At 45.7% G+C, this 20,678-nt stretch overlaps 1 protein-coding gene and 1 long non-coding RNA gene across 4 annotated transcripts in view; one reads left to right on the top strand and one right to left on the bottom strand.

The window, feature by feature from the left end:
- LOC140076670 (uncharacterized) overlaps positions 1–20,678 on the top strand; it is a 140,430-nt gene that overhangs the window by 5,393 nt on the left and 114,359 nt on the right. The gene's annotated exons all lie outside the window — the stretch shown is intronic.
- PLEKHG2 (pleckstrin homology and RhoGEF domain containing G2) overlaps positions 1,541–20,678 on the bottom strand; it is a 71,891-nt gene continuing 52,753 nt past the window's right edge. For both annotated transcript variants that reach the window (XM_072123299.1, XM_072123300.1), the window contains 12 exons: positions 20,162–20,293; positions 17,263–17,445; positions 15,841–15,933; positions 15,500–15,586; positions 15,347–15,380; positions 14,363–14,452; positions 12,074–12,175; positions 11,940–11,978; positions 11,567–11,583; positions 11,053–11,343; positions 9,032–10,508; positions 1,541–7,865 (listed from right to left, as the gene is read on the bottom strand). In XM_072123299.1, the coding sequence (XP_071979400.1) occupies positions 5,506–7,865; positions 9,032–10,508; positions 11,053–11,343; positions 11,567–11,583; positions 11,940–11,978; positions 12,074–12,175; positions 14,363–14,452; positions 15,347–15,380; positions 15,500–15,586; positions 15,841–15,933; positions 17,263–17,445; positions 20,162–20,293 (4,905 nt within the window). In that variant the 3' untranslated portion in view covers positions 1,541–5,505. The remainder of the gene's footprint in view (positions 7,866–9,031; positions 10,509–11,052; positions 11,344–11,566; positions 11,584–11,939; positions 11,979–12,073; positions 12,176–14,362; positions 14,453–15,346; positions 15,381–15,499; positions 15,587–15,840; positions 15,934–17,262; positions 17,446–20,161; positions 20,294–20,678) is intronic.

The following is a 20,678-nucleotide window of genomic DNA, read 5'->3' as shown; positions in this document are numbered from 1 at the left end:
GCCATAATAAGTTAGTACTTCACGGTGAAATGACATTCCTATCATTTGTAGTGGTGAGAGATTGTGCCATGTACAGTTATCGATGGGTGCAGAGAGGAAGCGGGTGTGTAATATGGAACTGCGCGAACACAGCCTTCCTGTGTATATGAGACATTCCTTAACCTTAATCCGTTCACACACACAAATTTGTGATGGTTGCAGGCTGCAAACAGCAGGTCATTGGTCCCTCGGTTGCGGAGAGACTGTAATCGGGATTTAAAGGAAACCTACCATTTGATTTGATGCATTATGAAGCAAAGGGAGAAAGGAATTTTTGTAGATCCAGCACTCGAAGTAGGTATAATTAAAATGGCATATACTTTATTGGGTTCCAGAAAATGCGTAAAAAATTCCTTTACAAAAACATGGAATGCACTGTGCGTGCTAGATAAACATATTGCTGTCAGTTAAAAAGTGCATAGTAGCGGACCTACGCGTTTCGGGCATAACCTTGCATGTTGCCCTTATTCATGACCATGAGACCATGAATAAGGGCAACATGCAAGGTTATGCCCGAAACGCGTAGGTCCGCTACTATGCACTTTTTAACTGACAGCAATATGTTTATCTAGCACGCACAGTGCATTCCATGTTTTTGTAAAGGAATTTTTTACGCATTTTCTGGAACCCAATAAAGTATATGCCATTTTAATTATACCTACTTCGAGTGCTGGATCTACAAAAATTCCTTTCTCCCAGTCTTCTACCTGGAGCGGCACAGGCTTTGCATTTTTTTGTTTCCAAGACCCGGGCACCGTTCATGTTACCTATGTGGATAGAGGATACAGGACTCCTACCCATTGAATACCGGCTGACAAGGTGAGCTGAAAGTTACTATCGTTTTGCAACAACCATAGTTTTCCATGTTTCTATATTATGAAGCAAACATACCATGAGAATGCTGTAGCTACACTGATGCAGGATCATATCTTGGTTAATCCCTGAGCTGAGTGGTTTTGCTGGAAAAATAATTATAACATTCAGGACCTTGGGAAAGCTGGATCAGCACGGCTGCCAAGATAACACATTAGACACTGAGCTTGTAATTATAAATGGAAGTTAGTCAAGCATAATTAATCAACCTGAGCTGGAACACTCATACACAGCAGCTGGGGGATGGTGCAGTAGTTGATTATTATGTCTGACAGGGAGAACAGTGATTGCATCATCCTCTCCTGCAGAGAGAAACTCATGTGCTAGGAGAAGAGCGAAACCAGCCATAGAAGGGACAGAGCTTCATTATCATAATGTTATATCTGTTTTATCAGCAAAACCACTCAGCTCAGGGATTAACCAAGACATGTTCCTGCATCAGTGCAGCTATAGCAGTCTCAAGGTATGTTTGCGTCATACTGCATCAAATCAAATGGTAGGTTTTCCTTAAGGTCGGTTCTTGCACCCGCTCTATAATTTGTGGCCCGGGCAGCGGGCTGTGAGCATGTGCCTCAGCCAATGTTATAGGGAGATTGGTGAAGTAACTGAATACAAAGATGTCACATAATAACGGTAAGAGCTTCTTTTATTAACAATACAAAATGATTACACAAATGTCACATACACTTATAGAAAATGAGCCGCAGGTAATGAGGATTAATAACTGCTCATACTTATTTACACAGGTGAGTTTATATTACTCCACCCCAGGATACATCTCCTGGGGTTCAGTCCTTAGTTCCCCTCTAACCGTAGAGTCCAATACCGCCATGGATGTCAAGAATACACAAATTCACAACAAACTATTGCTACGTACCATGTGGAGGCAGAGTAGTATTGGTCCGCATATTTTCTACTGTACAAAGTCCCTCAACGTAACCCTATTGTAATGTAGTCACATGTCATGTTACAAGCTGTTCCCCCCCCCCACATTACAATTCTGATTTGATGGAAGTTTTAAAGGGAGGCTCCATAGCAGACTCTGACTCTTAAGACAAAATATTATTGGTCAGAAATGGAATTCTGTGGTCCGTGTTGGTCTGACTTTCCTGCAGGCATCACATTTTCTCTATTTGTGGTACCTCATACTGGTGGAGGTGAGCACAAGGATCCTGAACCTGAGATAAACATATGGATAGAGAGGGATAGGTCATAGTTTCAAGACAAATAGGGCTTTGAGTGTTGGAATAACCATCATTTGCCAGAATCGGAGTGCCTGTATCCAATTCCCTGGTCTATGAACCAAAGACAGGAGCCATGGGTTTTACCAATGGTGATAATAGCCAAGCGATGATCCCCACATTCCCCAATCATTAGAACAGTAGGTTAAGGTGCTGTTGGGGTGCAGCTCCTATGCTCCTTACCAAGGACAGTGACAGTGGCTGTGCCTGGCATTGCAGCTCAGCCCTGTTATAAAGGACCTGTCACCAGTTTTGGAACCCCAAACCAACTAGAGTTCCATATTAAACTGTGGTTTAGGGTCCCAAAACAGCCTTCACAGTATGAGCACTCAGGGTGGGGGCAAAAAAATAAATACTTTCCCAGATACAAGTCTGATGAGGCACATCAGACTCACATCTGAAGTTCTTGCTGACACGTGCCTCCACTAGCGATGCGGAATGAAGCTGTGAGCCGGGGTGTACTACTCCGGCTTCATTGCTGGACAGCGCCGGTGTCGAGATCTCCAGAATCCATACAGGTTAAATTGGGACACTAAACCAAAGGTCCGTAAGGTTGTTTTAGTGTCCCATATCACCCTGACAGGTTCCATTTAAGTTGAATAGGACCAAACTGCAAACAGACGTGGCTGTCAAGTGGAAGGAAAGTGGCGCACAATGGAGCACTGCAAAACGTCATTCAGTAGCTACTCCCCTTGGCAATTGGGGGGAAATTTGTATGAGTTTCTGAACCCAAGAAGAGTAAGCTAGTGATTGGCTGCTGACAGATGCTTCAGATAGTGCTGGGATTTATATGCACCGAGAGAGACAGGAAGAGCTGCATCAGTTTGTGTTTGGCAAAAGAACTGTCCATTGGTTAGAATAGAATACTAGTACATAAAAAGTACAATCCGTTGCCTTCCATTGCAGTACATTGTGATTATCACTCGTCTTGATAAGTTGTATTGGATTTTCCAGGTAAGGATGTATTGGATGGGATGCAGTGTATACAGTCAGTACCATCTGGACTAGTGTTGTTTAGTTCTGGTATCATGAATCTAGCTATAATGGCTTCCGGGATGGTCACTGGAATAATTGATGAATAGCGACGGAGTCTCTAGCGCCCTCCATCACCAAAAGGTTTTAGACTGATGTTTTCATGAAGCATGACATGTAACGGATCCTGAAAAGGAGGTGATTGGTCATTGTGAGACACCTACATGTCTGTGGCCACCTACTGTACATAAAAGACACAATGCCCTGGACAGAGAAGTTCCCCTCTAATCACATACTAAAGCCCAATCACTGCACTGCTCACATACTTTGCATCTCACGGTCTAAACTTAAAACCTACTTCTCTTCCCCTTCATATAAAGACGTTCAGTCCTTTAAACATGGACGTGTGCAAGACACATTTCATAGACCAAACACTGCCCTGGGCACTGGAACATCAAGCATCATTTCCACGAGACAACGATGATGCTTGGAGTCTTTGTGAATCTGTGCACAGGACAGTCCATTGCTTAACTCTCATTCATTTCTCCTACTATACACAGCAATGGATTATCCACGGGCAAGTCCACTGTGTGCCCTGTGGGAGCCCAACCTAAAGGGGTTGTCCACTATTCATAAGGATGTACCCACCCCCCTTTATAGGCTGATTGCGCATAGTCCACCAGAAAACGAGCCAGGGATCCCAACCCATTCCCTACTAACGCTCAGGAACATGCAAACATCTAAGTAGTAGCCATTCAGCAGCCATTCGCCCTCATTCATTTATTGCTTTTCATCTGTCCAGCTGTTAAAATGTCCTATTTCTATGCAGAGTGATAGAGTCTGGGTCATGAGGATATAACTTCTCATTGTCAAGTGCTGGAGTTAGTAGACTGTTGATAAACCATCTGTATCATAAGTGCTCAGAAAACAGAGTAACCTGGACCACATTTCATTTTGTTATATGTTCTATATCTAAAAAAAATAGTAGAGATAGGGCACGTCATGTTTTTTTAGGGGGAAAAAGTAGGATTGGGTTGTCATTCCCTAAAATAACATCTACTGGGGAGTAAATTAACCCACACTGACTAAACATATCTTTAAAAAATGCTATTATACATCAGTACAACTATCCCTATATTGTTCCTCCCCATGCCTGTAATGTTCCACAGTCCATTTGTAAAGCTGACTCACCGTCTATGCATATTCATGTTCTCCTAGCTCAGCCGCATCTCCGGCTTCCTGAATGGCAAGGGGTCTGCTTTCTCCTCAGCCGTGTGTGATGCGGCTCAGATACATCATCCTCCCCCAGGAATGAGAGTGACGCTGGCAGTGTGTGACTCACTGAAGGGAAATAAGCTCCTCATTTACCCTTCCCTCAGGAATTCTCTTCGGCGAGTCACATAGCCAGCGTCTCTCCTGATGGAGGGGCGAGTTGGTTGGAGCCACGGCTGAGCTGGAAGAACATGAATATGCAGGACCCTGCTAAGGGAAAGACGATGATCAGACTCACATAGGGTCATGTGTACAGATCCAGATCGTGTGTCAACTTTATGAACGGAATGTTGAAATTATACAGGGACGGCGAGGAAGATTATAGGGATAGTTGTGCTGCTGTATAATAGCAGTTTTCGAAGATATATCTAGTTAGTTATTGGGTTAGTTTAACTGACAGGTTCCCTGTAAGACTAGCACCTAAAATTCACAGTCCCTCTAATTACTAATACGCATTTGAATGTTGCAGGTCTTTGCCTAAAGAGGTTATGGTGTAAACAAGAGAATTACAAAATTCAGATCAGTGTCTCAAGTGTTGAAGGATGTGCATCAGGACCTCCCCTCGGGACCCTGGAACATAGTCTGACATTAATACGATGAACTAAGAACATTTAACATGGACGCATGGATCACAACCAGGGGAAATTTTCCTCCACTTCTGGATAAATTTGTTTTTTTCTTATGGCACATTCCTGTACAGTCAATGTTTTCCACCGCGTGTAGGGTCATCCTTCATACCTCTGTTTTGTACTATGAGACACCATACAATGCAATAAAACGACTCTCCTAAAATACGCCCTCTTGCCCCTAAGGATAGCGTACTGAGGATCAGCTCTTTGGTGTACGTTTGGCAACACACAGACCCTTAAGACGGATCTTTGCGGCAATAAGTTCATTGTTAAGTGCAACATCAATGAACCTTCTACCATGAAGTCCTGCTGACCGCCCGCCGCCTCCGTAATCCGCCATATTGGCGCATGATAACAATGCTCTACATAGAAAGTGCAGACTGCTATATTATTGTGTCTTATCTTTGGTATGTATCATTGTTCTTCCTCTATTTTAGAGGACACGATTCTCATCCTGGAGCCCTCCCCTTCCCCCTTTCTCATTTTTTTCTGTAGTTCACATTTTTATGCTCTAAGGTGCTTCCATTAATGTTTATCTTCCTCGGAGAGAGCGTCCCTGGAGCTTGGTGCAGGGGACGCGTTAGACTCACCTGAGCGTTACTAAAAGATGCAATTCTTCCACTTCCACCAATTTGTATGTTAACAGTGGTGGAATAACTTGCTCTTAAAGTGGCTTTCTCTTTTGCGTCTGAAAAGTCCAACTTCTCTGTGCTTTCATAATGCTCAGCGCTTTCGCAAGGCTCTTCCATTGGGGACTGTGAGGCTGCGAAATGTAGGGAACTTGTATTGTTGAAGAACAAGTCTGATCCTTCATCCAGAGACTTGCATTGCCTGAACGAAGACGGAGACCTCAAATCATTCTTTGTAGACTTTGGCACTTTGAAGGGCACGTATTTCGTGCGTAGTTCACGGACATCAGGCCAATGGATGCTGGTTAACTCGTGAGTACTGATTCCGATGTTATGGGAGTTTGAATCCAAAGCCAAACAAGGAGGTGATCTGCTCGAACACCAAAATTTATTTTCTTCGATTGGTGAATGCAGTGCTCTGGGGCTGATAGGATTGTCCACCGGACTGTATACATTACTCCCACAGGTTCTCCTGGAATGGACAGGGAATCCAGGAGACCAGGGACTAGGTGGCGGACTTGTGCAAGTCGGAGTGGAATTTGCAGATGATGAAGATGAACGCTCCAGATTACTGAAGGAAAGTGGAGTAAAGGAACATGATCTCGTTTTAGAAAAGGAAGGCACACGAGGAGACTTTGGACACACCGGGTTTTGACTTGGGGGAGGAGAAAACATTCTAGAACGCAATGTTAGAGGGGACTGGACTCGTGAATTTGGTTCCGAAACTGTGGAAGATGGACCTTGCCTGACAGATGGAGGACAAGGGACCGCAATGAGGACTGGCGAACCCGGTAACAAACAAACCGGTCTATCAGGATTATTTCCCTTTTGGTAAATAGAAGATAAAGGCTTGTGTGATCCTTCATCGGTTGAAACAGTTTGTGTCAGTTTTGAATCCAGAGGGATTGCCTCACCATCTTTTCGGTTCTCTGCCAAAACTGGATTCTTAAGTAATCTGGGTTTGGTATCACTTAGTAAAAGTCCAGAATAAAGTGAATTTCTGTAGGGTGATGGGCTAGGTGTAGAGGGTTGGGACCTTATGACTGGAGTATGCGCCTCATTGTCTGAACTTCTAGACTTTGTCATGGGACTTCTTCGTGGAAGAGCCGGCTGAGACTCGGGGTTATTTTTGGACAATGCCATAGCTCTAGACAATTTCTTCTGCAAAATAGAAGGTGATAAGAGGCCAGGGTTAGGAACGATGGCCTGCTGCTTTGTCATGTGTGGCTTTGGCTTGATCATGTTTTCAAATTCTCTGTCCGTCAATGTGCTTCCCTTAAAGGACGATGAACGAGTCGCCATGTTAAGTTTCTTTGGGCTGTTTGTATTTTTGGTGGATGGGATAGAAAGCGAGGAGTCGAGTTGAAGACGCTGCATCACATCCATGACCGATGGGGAGAGTCCTCTGTATTTCGGGGCTTTTTGTGATTCCGAAGTGGCACAGGCAAAGTCTGAGCTTAAGTGGTTAACTTTGTCTTGAACTTTGTCGGGAGTTGGGGATGTTGTTCCATCAGAACTAAGAATTGGTGTTAGTGTTTGTTGCTCATTGATATGCAAGTTATCAACGTGATCTTTCATATTTATTATTACTATAGTCTCCTGACCTTCATTGGAAGTTTCCTCTTTATTTATTATATACTGGGTATTAACACCGTTCTTGGATCCCTCGGATGTCGTGAAGTCATGGTCGTCCTGTATTTGGTCGTCCTCATGGAGTTCTGATACAGTTGGCGTTGGCTCGCAAAGTGTATTCGACTCCAATAGGTCGTTGACTTTATCAGGAACGTTGATGTGTAATATACTAATTTCATTTTCTTCAAGATCATCACAAGTCAAAGGAGTCTCTTGGTTTGGTTTAGATGTTAGAGACGTCTCCGATCCATAGTCTTTGAATGTTGGTGTTGATTGAGGAGCAGAGTCAAGATTCACTGGTGATGGATCCTCCTCTTTACACACATGTAGTGAGAGCTCTTCACTTTCTTTTATTCCTGTGCTAGATCTCTCCTGCACTGGTGAAGCGACGTCATCTACCTCCGGCGGCTTTGGTAACGGAAGTTCTTCTTTTGTAGGGTGAGAAGTCATTGGAGGTTCTTTTTTGAGAAGATCAAAAGCGCTCTCCCGAATTGCAGATAGGATGAGACTGTTTTCTTGAACACAATTAATATGGAGCAAATTCTCATGAACCATCAGATGTCCGTACAGCTGGGGCTCTACATGCAGGAAAAAATAAACAAGTATGAACACAAGAATATTAAGATGTAGCTAAAATATTGAGAACATATGACATGGGCCAAAAACCTGGCCATTTATTTAAAGGGGTTGGTCTGTGGGGGTCTATCTTAAAGAGAACCCGTCATGCATAATAACCCCCCTAATCTAAATAGATTTTTATAAACTACCATTAGAGAGCATTGCCTCTATCCCTTCATTGTCCTTCTACATGCCTGTAAACCTAAGCAATGAGGTCCTAAAGCTGTATGCAAATGACCTGTGAAATGTCCAATGAGTCATTAGCATATTCAAGCTGTCCAGCTTATTCATGAGTGGGAGGTACAGCCACACCCCCAGTGCTTGACTGACAGCCTCTACAATGATCTGATGTATGATGGTGTAATGGCTGCTCCATGTGCTTGCTGCTGGCCACGCCCCCTGCAGCCTGTGTGTGTGTATAGGAGAGATACAACAGCTCCAGGCAGCCATGTTATAGCAGAACATGTCAGGTACTTGTGTAGCTGCTGTCTGTGTATTAGGAGGATGCAGCATGTCAGCAGATGCAGCACAGACACTAGCATTGATTTACTATACATTACACACAGACATGAGCAGGGGGAGGAGAGGGGTTACAGGGGTGACATCACTGCCTCTGACCATGTGACCAGCCTCATTTACATGATAAAGAATAGATGATTTTATAATGATTAATGTATGAAATAACTAGATAAAGGCTGGGATGGATCCTTGTGAGCTGCTCCAACAGGTAGAGGTGACAGAAATAGTGGCAGAGACCTGATGACAGGTGCCCTTTAGCTACTTCCATAAGTGTTGGAGGGGTGTGCTATTATCTTTATCCTACCCTGTTACAGTGTGGTATATAAGTGGCACGTGAACTATTTTTGATATTCATTTCTGCATGTTTTATATGGATAGATAAATCTAAAATAAAAAAAAAAAATAAGTAACAAATTGAGTGGAATTCATAAAGCCACTTTGGTCAGACTTCTGTTGTGGTTTGAACCAAAAACTTCCTTCCGACACATTTATCAAGACAGGCAGAACATTTTTTCCCTCTTTTGCAACTTGTCTGACAAAGGAGACGTGGCCTTTTTATAACAATCCAGGTGTCTTAAACATGTTACAACCCTCATATTGTCCTTACCCGTCATATGCCGGTCACCAGTACTTTCCTCGGTGAGCTGCGGGACAATCTTCACGGTCGCCTTCTTCTGAGCCTCTGGTGTCTTGTTGCCCCCATTCTTCTTCTGAGCCTCTGGTGTCTTGTTGCCCCCATTCTTCTTCTGAGCCTCAGGTGTCTTGTTGCCCCCATTCTTCTTCTGAGCCTCTGGTGTCTTGTTGCCCCCATTCCTCTTCTGAGCCTCAGGTGTCTTGTTGCCCCCATTCTTCTTCTGAGTCTTCATCCTGCCAATCTTCTCGCTGTACATCTTTGCCAGCAGTTGCACTTTGTTAATGATTTTCTCAGAGTTCTCTATTAGATATATATCATCATCTTCATAGAGGCCATTGCCGGAAGAACACAAAGTTGCTTTATTAGCGACAGCAGGCAAGCACTCGCTTCCGGTCTTTATGTTGGAGTCCGATTTCTTAGTATTTTCCTCCACGTTCATTTTTGGTTGTTCTTTGACCGATTCTTTCTTGGGTGGACATTCTCTTGCCAACGGACTCCCAATTTCTACATCAGATTCTTCAACAATGACCAATTCACTCCCAGGCTCTTCCATCTCTTTTCTTCTAGATGTCCCTCTTTTTGGCACTCTACCAATCTCTGCGTTGCTTGGCTTCTCCTTTTCTTTCCAGGCCTTTCGTATCTCAGCACACGACTTGTACTCTGTCTCCGACTCCAAGCCAACCTTGTTTGTTTCTGCTTTGATTTTGGCTGGGTCAGCGGCCTGGGCTGGAGGTTTCCTATGGCAATTTGCTTGCTTTAATTCTGTAATACAGCCGTTAGTCTTGCATTTGCTCTTTTCCCGATCTTTCTTGACCTCTTGCTGCAGAATGTAATTAAATCTCAAGATGGAGTCTTTAACCACACCTGTGGGAATGTAGGATATGCTCTCCTCCTTACTTAGATAGGACGCTCCAGCATCCGCAGTCTCGTAGTAATTCTTGATCCTTTCGATCAACAGCCGATCATCTGGGGTCAAGGTGGAATCTCTTTTTACCTTCACGATTTTGTCTTTCTTCTCCAAAGTTGCCTTTTTTGTATCTTGAGGTTCAGCAACATCCTGTCCTTCAAGCTTTCCTTTAAGCCCAGAAGATTCATTTTTATTTAGAGCAGGCGATGCTAACAGCTGAACCTTCTCATGTTTAACATCATCTGTTCTACAAATGTTGGCTTCATCTTCTGCTCGCACTTCCAGCAGAGAAGTCTCCTCTGCAGAACATTCTCCGTTCTCTTTGTTCTGCAAGTCTTCGTCTGAAGATCCAATGCAGAAAGGAACCTCGGTGCCATCTTGACTAGGTTCCAGAATACTCAATTCATCCACAGGGTCAGACGAAGCTAAGTCACCGCTCGGAAACACGCCTGGTATCTTGCCATGTGAAGTGGAACTTGTTGCTTCAGCCTCTTTGAGGTCTTCTGTGGATCCAGATGGTCTCAGCTCACACTTCTCAGGTTCCTAGCGGGAATAAAATCATAAAAATTTATTGGAGATTGTAGAAGAGTGGACCTGTCACATCTGCTACTACTTTAATGAATACTTGTATGCCCTCTAATTTTATTCTTGAGCATGTTTATTAATTTACTAAGTTTATGAATAACCACTACTCATAAATGGCATTGCCCCATTATCGCCAGAGGCACAATGCACCATCACAACTGCATAATTCTTCCGAATTTATGCTGGATATAGATAAGTTATTGCACAAGTAAGTATTTTGTACTGAGTTAGGCTACATGCACACTGCCGTGTGCCCGCTGCACCGTAGCACGGCGGGCACACGGCAGCGCGGGGAGAGGAGGAGGAGGTGAGCGCCGCTCACCCCGCCCCTCTCCATAGGAAGATATGGGCCACAGCGCCGTAATACGGGAAAAGATAAGACATGTCCTATCTTTTCCCGGGCTACGGAGCGGTACGGTGCCGTACATACGTCGGCCGTATATACGTCCCCTATACATGTGTGAAAATTTAGCCTTAGTAGGGATCAGCCACGGGGAGTTACCTGCTCCTTGTTGTCAGGCTTAGCCTGTTCTGACTCCGAAGGCTTGGACTCTCCATTTATCGGCTCCGCTCGGAGTCCCCTCTGGTTCAGCAGCTCCATTATCTCATCTGTAATGGAAAGGCTACCAGACAGAGCATCTTCTGGCAGGCAAAAGGAAGAATCCTCAACATTGTCCTCACAGCCTTCACCTTCACCTGGGGCCTCCAAGATACATGACTCCAGAGTACATATGCTGTCTGCAGACTGTAGGGAGGTAGTGGATGGAAAAAGTTCTCCCTCGCTGCCGGCATGCTAGAGGTTAAAAAGATGGAGACGCTGGATAAACCATCAATGGTTATTAGAATTTTTTGGATAAGCAATCTCTTCTGCAGTTGGATAGGTGATAAGTGGCTGATTGCTAGACAGTCCACCACTGGGGACCTCAACTAATCACGACAACATGGGGAGGGGAGTGTCAAAAAGCTTAGAGCAAAATGTTGCCATATAAAACAACAAGAATTAAACATGAACTTACCTTCATCTGCCCCAGACCTGGAACAAGTAGATAAGAGACTGTTAGAAGAAAGAACTCAATTCTGTAATTTTTATTAGCTCCACATATATTCAGAATCCTTTACACAAGACATTTATAGGGTCTAGAACTCCCCTTTACATAGCATGACAAACAAGAATTCTGACCGCCTTTAGTCACCACTAGAGGGCAGTTACTGTACACAGGTTTTACATTCACTTCCATGGGTTGGTTTGTGCACAAATGGACTATCTCTGGGACTATCACTGGTAGTTTCACAATGAATGGATGGAGCACATGCACATGTGACTAACTCCTCCGCTAACTCTTCATTTGGTTAGAAGGCTACATATAAGATACAATAGATATTACTCACCACTATGTTCAAACGCAGCTTGGATCTCCTTTGCAGGTTCTGTAGAAGGTAAGAAAATAGGACGACTAATAGTAAGAATTTGTTGTACTTCTAAGAAGTAAATTTCCCCCTCCATGATGATGGGATGACCTTACCAGATAGCCTGCGCCCCCGACGGTGCTGAGAGCTGGAGCCTAGACTCTGTAGAGTGAATGACTTCTTAGTTTTTCCTGGGCTGCACATATACTGAGGAGGTTCTGGAAGGAAAAAAATCCAGTATTTATTACCCTGTATGACCCGTCATGTGACTTGTTGTCTCAGAGTGGGCGCTCTTTGAAGGTCAGAGCATGCACAGACCGACCTCAGTGTCCAGGTCTGGACTCATGATTATAGATCGACGCAGTTCAGCTGGTAAGCAGGGACTCCGAATATCATATATCACTCGCCCTGGACATTGTGGTCGGTCCATGAATGATGGAGCGTTCAGCGTTCTGTTTCACTGCCCGACCTCAGTGTCCAGGTCTGGACTTATGATTATAGATCGATGCTGCAGTTCAGCTGGTAAGCAGGGACCCCGATTATAATTTATCACTCACCCTGGACATTGTGGTCGGTCCATGAATGATGGAGTGTTCAGCGTTCTGTTTCACGACCCGACCTCAGTGTCCCGGTCTGGACTCGTGATTATGGATCGACGCTGCAGTTCAGCTGGTAAGCAGGGACTCCAAATATCATATATAACTCGCCCTGGACATTGTGGTCGGTCTATGAATGATGGAGAGTTCAGCGTTCTGTTTCACGACCCGACCTCAGTGCCAAGGTCTGGACTTATGATTATAAATCGACACTGCCGTTCAGCCGGTAAGCAGGGACCCCTAATAAAATATATCACTCGCCCTGGACGTTGTGGTCGGTCCATGAAACACTACATGGTCCTTCTTTCATGGACTTAGCATGGTAAATCTGGTGGAGTGTGTTAATAACTGCTGCTCAGCTTCCATTTACTTGAACGGAGGTGAGCTGCAGTACCAGACACGGCCATTGACAACAGTGGCGCTGTATTCTAATCTCAGTCAACACTTCCGTTTCATCACAGCGTGAGATACCATTCAGAAGCTGCGGGTTGCAAGACAAATTACAATATTTTTTTCACAAGTATTTTTTTTTTCTTGAAAATTTAGAAATTCTTGGCAGGAAATAAAAATTCCTCTGATGCCAGCTCCCATGATATCGTCTTGAACTAGCCCTCTGTGGTTTTGTCTTTCTTAAAAAAAAAATCTCAGCGAAGCTAAAAAGACATTTTTGATGATACAGTAACCATCCGCAGGAATGTGAAAGACCTCACGACTACAGATACGCGTCCAAATATGGAAGGAACATCCAACCTGTCACTTAGGGGGTTACGGCCATAAACAACTGGTCCAAAATTAGAGGGGGTGTCTGGTTCTGCAACCATTTTCTCAGAGCTACTAGGCACCCAAAATAAAAGTATTCCAACAAATAACTTGCAGCTTTGTGTATGCAGCTTCTCTGCCCATCAATGCGTCTCTATGGTTACAGACCACATACAAACTCACCATTACAGGGAATCTGTCAGCAGTCTGGATCATATGAAGCTGCAGACACTGTTAGGTATTGTCCCTGGAGAGCTGTGTAGTCATATCTTTGTGTGTGTGGTTTTAGTAGTTAAAGGACCATAAAAGGGGAAGTTATTCTCCAGCTCTGCAGCTCTTGCAAGGGCTCTGGGCGGGTCTTACAGCCTGAAGAGCTTTTTGTTCTCTGCATTGGAGTAGATCTTGTATCAGGATTGTGGTTAGATACTTGCGGCAATTACTCAGAGCTGAGGGGAAGGGCTTTATCAGCATTTTGGTTGGATACTTACAGCAGCCAATCAGATCAGAGGGGAGGGGCCGTGGAAGAGTTCATTGCAAAGAGCAGAAAGCTCTTCAGGGTGAAAGATCCGCCCAGAGCACTGGCAGGAGCTGCAAACCTCCAGTATGAATTCACTTTTCACAGTCTTTCTGCTACTACATGTACTTACTACACACACAAAGTTGTGGTTACACATTCAGGGCCTCTACCTATCTGCAGTTTATGACAGATTCCCCTTAAAGGGGTTTTCCCGGAATCCTGCCACCAAAAAAATGTTTACTTGTTTCATTGTAGCGTTGGTCTTCCTGTCTCCTGCACCGCTGTCTAGGGCATTAGTGAGGCCACAGATTGGCCATAGCCGGTTCTGGATCTGGGAGCCAGAGCTGGGTCCGTACACTTTTTTTGGTTTCCCCTGCCACCAGTAATCCTAAAACAATCCCTTGAAGAAGAGGTAGCAAACCAGAGCAACCGTAGATTAAAGAATCAGACTACACACAGATTGTAGTCTGTCACTACGGTAACATATTTGTTGATAATGTGTATTGTGACTGATAAACACTACAGATCCTCACCAGATTGTCTCCGGTTACGGGGAAATGTCCACAAATCCTCCATCCAGGGAGATTTGGGGCTGTCACAAGTGATCGGCACATCCGTAGAGTCTGGAGAAAGGAAAATATGGATGAAATTACTGTAGGCACAAACGTTGAAGGAAATCTCCCATCAAAACCCATCCTGATAAACCGGGGACATTACTCATAGATCCAGGCACCGAGACTGTGGTATCTTCTTATATTTGTTATCCATGGCCTCCGTCCTTATAATATCAACTTTTATAATGTTAATGAGCCTGAAAGCCTACTGGGGCAGTTCCCAGAGCCCCTCTGTCCTGCAGATTCTCAGGCTGTTACACTGTGCAAAGAGCACTTCCTCCTCCCACTGTATGCTGGAACGTCCTCTACTGGAGTGCGATTATAACAGGCAGAAGTAGGCTGGAGGTGCTCTGGGAACCAACCAAGTAGGCTTTCAGGCTCATTAGCATAATTGTAAAAGTTTCTTTTAGAATGAAAGGAGACCTTCCCTGATAGGAGCACTTCCCTCTCCCACTGTGTGAAATTGCAGCAAGCTGAGGGAGCAGGAGGAAGGTGAGACAGTGTAACAACCTTTGAAACAACAGCATGTAAGGGTTCTGGTAATGCCCCCAGAGTCCTTCTGGCGCATTAGCATAATTGTAAACATTGATTTTAGAAGGAAGGAGGCCATGGATAACAAATATAAGAAGATACCACAGTCCCGGTGCCTGGATCTATGAGTAATGTCCCTGGATTATCGGGATGGATTTTGATGACGGATGTCACCCCCCCTTAGTGTAGTGGTCAGTAAGTGCCTCAGTGATAGAGAATCTCAGGGATTCGGCCTCCAGACCTCTGCTAGATGTGATAGCAAAGTGAATAGGTTGATCTGCTGCATTCAGATGCTTAGTAAATGATGTGCAGTAACCAGGTCTGACCACTACACAGAGAGCGGCGCTGTCGTTACCCTCCACCAGAACTCACTTTGGAATGTGTTTTCAAGCAGAACTTGTTTGGCCTACAAATAAAAAAACAATAATAATAGTGAGTGCAAGCTCATAGGGACAGCATTTATTAAAGTATCCCCCAATCTTTCCTCCATTATTGTTAGGTTGTCTTTTTCCCCGGTTGCGTTACCTTCTGAGGAATGGACGCCGGGTGGTTTTCCACGATTAGTCGCTTTATGTGATAAATCCACAGTCGTTTTTCTTCCTGATTCCTGGCCTGAAGAAGACAAAGGGGGCACTCACTGATGTGCACAACCAGCAGGGGGCAGTCACATTGCATCAGTCCCCTATATAACCCAACAGTCCCCTATATAATCCAACTACAACAAGTCTAGCCACACTTATACTGGCACAGGGTGCAGGGCCTGACGGGGTGCAGGGAAATGTGTCAGTCCTGGTGCCATTGGGAAGATGTCAAAATCACCTTCTGAGATGGTTCTTATTAGGAAGGATCCGAACCCGGAGTCTTACCTGAATAACCTGCTGGTGCTTGTGGATGGTGAGGTCTGATACTCGGAAGCTCAGGCTGTCCTTAAGATGTTCTGTCAGTGTCAGGTTGCAGCACTAAAGGAGAAAGCAATGATAGATTCTTAACCAGAGTTTGAAATGACCTTCTAGATTCCCCTTTAAAATCTCAGCCATTGATACCTATAAAAAATATCTCCTCCAAAGTCACGTGACAATGAGCAGAGAAGAGTCAGACGAGTCAAGTTTATAGGCTGGAGGGAGTGCATCACTTCACCCCTGTCTTCTGTTCTATACCACCTAGAAACATCCTACTGGTGTCATATTAAAGGAAATCTACCATAAAAATCCATCCTGATAAACCAGGGACATTACTCATAAATCCAGGCACCGGGACTGAGGTAGTCTGAGGTCTCCTTTCATTCTAAAATTTACTTTTACAATTATGCTAATTAGCATGAAAGGCTCCTGGGTTGGTTCCCAGAGCCCTTTCCGTGCTGTAGGCTGTTACACTGTTTTCCTCTCTCCTCTACTTCCCCCTCCTTCTGTCTGATGTAATTGCACTGCAGCAGAGAAAGTTCCAGCATTCAGAGGGAGGAGGAAGTGCTCCTTGCACAGTGTAACAGCTTGGGAAGCTGCAGCACAGAGGGGCTCTGGGATCCACCCAAGTAGCCGCTGCGGCTCATTAGCATAATTATAAAAGTTGATTTTGGAAGGAAGGAGGTGATGGCTAACAAATATAGGAATATTACCACCTCGCTGTGTCTGGATCTATCAGTAGGGGTCACTTTATCCTCTTTGTGATCGCATCAGACTTGTGGATCTACAGAAGCGGAGATACAGGCAGTTAAAAAAGGAGGGGATTTAGATTTTTATCTCGTATATCCAACTATGTTTGTGTAGCTCACAGAACTACAAGCTTGACCCGATCAGAAAGATGAGATTCCGATCTTTAATATGACACCAGCACCATGTTTCTAGGTACAGCGTCTAAACTTGACTCTTCTCAGGCAAAATGTCATCTCTTCTCATGGTCACATGACTTTGGAGGAGATATTTTATAGGTAAGCGCGGGAGATTTCACATAGAAAAGGGAATTCCCTACCTGAGGGGGCTGCGAGTTTAGTGGGGTAAATCCTGGGGATGGGGTCCCAGAAGATCGCAGTAGGATGGATATGGAGTTAAAGTGGCGGAAGAGATACATGTGCATTAAATACACATTGCATTAAAGGGATTGTTCCAAGTTATCTCCTCTCTTATGACTGGGTCATTAGTAATTGGCAGCACCCATTGTGGGGGGCGGTGCGATCAGGTGATTTAGAGAGAACCCTAAGATTTGATTGGTGGGTAGCGTGATGTATCTCCAAAGGCATGCACTGAGATTGTAGATTGGAAAGAGCGCAAGCTCTTGGGGACAGGACGACTTACAAAGATGTGCAATTTGTATATGAACAGATCCATCCTCTTCTTGGTGATGAGCAGCATTTTGCTGAACAGGAAGAAAGCTCGTTCCTTCTTGACGCGTTGCACGCGGAACGTTCCTTCCAAGATGAGCTCCCCGAATCCGCTCAGGTCTGGACCTTGCCAGTTCACCAGCTTGCTTTGGATTTCCTAAAGAACGGAATAATGACCCCCCCAAAAACTAAAGGTTAGAACGTGGAGGAAAAGGAGACAAATGAGATTTTTTTTTTTGTTCGTATGTCCGGATGGTTACAATGTATCCATAAGTAATTCTATGGGGCTCATTTACTAACCCGGCCGCTGGAGTTCACTGAAAGTGCATTGGCTGTGAATCACCAAGATCGTGCGCCCGATATCCTGCATGTGTCGCTTCCCCGCTCAGGTCCCCGGAGTTCACCTTCTTCTTCCTGGTGCATGTAAGTGCATTGTCCGTGTATAATGCGCTGTGCGGGGAGTCACTAAGATCGTGCACCCGATATCCTGCATGTGTCGCTCCCCTGCTCAGGTCCCCGGAGTTCACCTTCTTCTTCCTGGTGCATGTAAGTGCATTGTCCGTGTATAATGCGCTGTGCGGGGAGTCACTAAGATCGTGCACCCGATATCCTGCATGTGTCGCTTCCCCGCTCAGGTCCCTGGAGTTCACCTTCTTCTTCCTGGCGCATGTAAGTGCATTGTCCGTGTATAATGTGCTGTGTGGGGAGTCACTAAGATCCTTCGCCCGATATCCTGCATGTGTCGCTTCCCCGCTCAGGTCCCTGGAGTTCACCTTCTTCTTCCTGGTGCATGTAAGTGCATTGTCCGTGTATAATGTGCTGTGCGGGGAGTCACAAAGATCGTGCGCCCGATATCCTGCATGTGTCACTTCCCCGCTCAGGTCCCTGGAGTTCACCTTCTTCTTCCTGGCGCATGTAAGTGCATTGTCCGTGTATAATGTGCTGTGCGGGGAGTCACTAAGATCCTGCGCCCGATATCCTGCATGTGTCGCTTCCCCGCTCAGGTCCCTGGAGTTCACCTTCTTCTTCCTGGTGCATGTAAGTGCATTGTCCGTGTATAATGCGCTGTGCGGGGAGTCACAAAGATGGTGCGCCCGATATCCTGCATGTGTCGCTTCCCCGCTCAGGTCCCTGGAGTTCACCTTCTTCTTCCTGGCGCATGTAAGTGCATTGTCCGTGTATAATGCGCTGTGCGGGGAGTCACTAAGATCGTGCACCCGATATCCTGCATGTGTCGCTTCCCCGCTCAGGTCCCTGGAGTTCACCTTCTTCTTCCTGGCGCATGTAAGTGCATTGTCCGTGTATAATGTGCTGTGCGGGGAGTCACTAAGATCCTTCGCCCGATATCCTGCATGTGTCGCTTCCCCGCTCAGGTCCCTGGAGTTCACCTTCTTCTTCCTGGTGCATGTAAGTGCATTGTCCGTGTATAATGCGCTGTGCAGGGAGTCACTAAGATCGTGCTCCCGATATCCTGCATGTGTCACTTCCCCGCTCAGGTCCCCGGAGTTCACCTTCTTCTTCCTGGTGCATGTAAGTGCATTGTCCGTGTATAATGTGCTGTGCGGGGAGTCACAAAGATCGTGCGCCCGATATCCTGCATGTGTCACTTCCCCGCTCAGGTCCCTGGAGTTCACCTTCTTCTTCCTGGCGCATGTAAGTGCATTGTCCGTGTATAATGTGCTGTGCGGGGAGTCACTAAGATCCTGCGCCCGATATCCTGCATGTGTCGCTTCCCCGCTCAGGTCCCTGGAGTTCACCTTCTTCTTCCTGGTGCATGTAAGTGCATTGTCCGTGTATAATGCGCTGTGCGGGGAGTCACAAAGATGGTGCGCCCGATATCCTGCATGTGTCGCTTCCCCGCTCAGGTCCCTGGAGTTCACCTTCTTCTTCCTGGCGCATGTAAGTGCATTGTCCGTGTATAATGTGCTGTGCGGGGAGTCACTAAGATCCTGCGCCCGATATCCTGCATGTGTCGCTTCCCCGCTCAGGTCCCTGGAGTTCACCTTCTTCTTCCTGGTGCATGTAAGTGCATTGTCCGTGTATAATGCGCTGTGCGGGGAGTCACAAAGATGGTGCGCCCGATATCCTGCATGTGTCGCTTCCCCGCTCAGGTCCTTGGAGTTCACCTTCTTCTTCCTGGTGCATGTAAGTGCATTGTCCGTGTATAATGCGCTGTGCGGGGAGTCACTAAGATCCTGCGTCCGATATCCTGCATGTGTCGCTTCCCCGCTCAGGTCCCCGGAGTTCACCTTCTTCTTCCTGGTGCATGTAAGTGCATTGTCCGTGTATAATGCGCTGTGCGGGGAGTCACAAAGATCGTGCGCCCGATATCCTGCATGTGTCGCTTCCCCGCTCAGGTCCCCGGAGTTCACCTTCTTCTTCCTGGCGCATGTAAGTGCTTTGTCTTGCAACACAATTTGAAAGTTCAATCCCGCGCTCAGTCCGAATCAGTCGGAGCGTCTGACGGCCCGCCCCCCCCCCCCCCCGATTTGTGGCGCATAGAAGCAGCACGGCCGCGCCAATAAACGATCCGATGAAAGTGCAAGCCGCAACCTTTAGTAAATGAGCCCCAATGTCTTCTAGTTAGAGTTTAGCAAACCCAAACTTTAAGTCATTGGTTCGGGTGCGTCCCACATGACTCGGACATATTGCCAGAATGGTAGACTGACACCCAACATACTAGGCATGGCTGTGATTGGTCAGGAAAGTGACCCTGGCCCAATCACAGCCATGGCTAAGAGGTAATAGTCGTGTGTGACGCACCGATTGGGCAGCCCCTCCAATTCCAAAAAATAACTCGCCTTTTTAGAGGAGGGAAGAAGACCTAGCTATGGGTTGATATCTTTCTTTAGTAGAAGGAGGAGGCAGATTACCTGCAGCCTGACCGCATGCTCCTGCTTCCTCTTCATGTCGTTGATGTACCAGGCCACAGCCGTCATAGTGATAATGGCCTCCTCCATCACCTCGTACCCGGGAACATTTTTATCAAAGTGTTTAGCCAATTCCTGCAATATAACAATGAGCAGACATCAGTATATAGGGCACATATACATAAGATATAAGTAGGGGTGCACCAGCCATAAGGCGAGTTGAGCCTCTTGCCTCAGGCAGCACCACCTGCAGTAAGAAGGGGGGGGGGCAGCACCAAGGGTGCATTAACCTGCTACAAAGCAGGAGATGACACCTAGGAAATAGTGTCTCTTCACACCTGATGTGAGCATGGGCGTGAGATGCATGGAGAACCTACTTGATTAAAAAAAATATAACTAGTGAATGGTGTAGGGGGGTTGTTCAGGCAACAGAGAGTTTAAAGTAAATCTACCACCAGGATGAAGGATTGTAAACCAAGCACACTGACATACTGGTGTCTGCCCCCTCTGCTCCTCTTTT

This window comes from Engystomops pustulosus, chromosome 9, assembly GCF_040894005.1.
Source record: "Engystomops pustulosus chromosome 9, aEngPut4.maternal, whole genome shotgun sequence".
NCBI classification, from domain to species: domain Eukaryota; kingdom Metazoa; phylum Chordata; class Amphibia; order Anura; family Leptodactylidae; genus Engystomops; species Engystomops pustulosus.
This window is presented reverse-complemented; position numbering and strand designations above follow the sequence as displayed.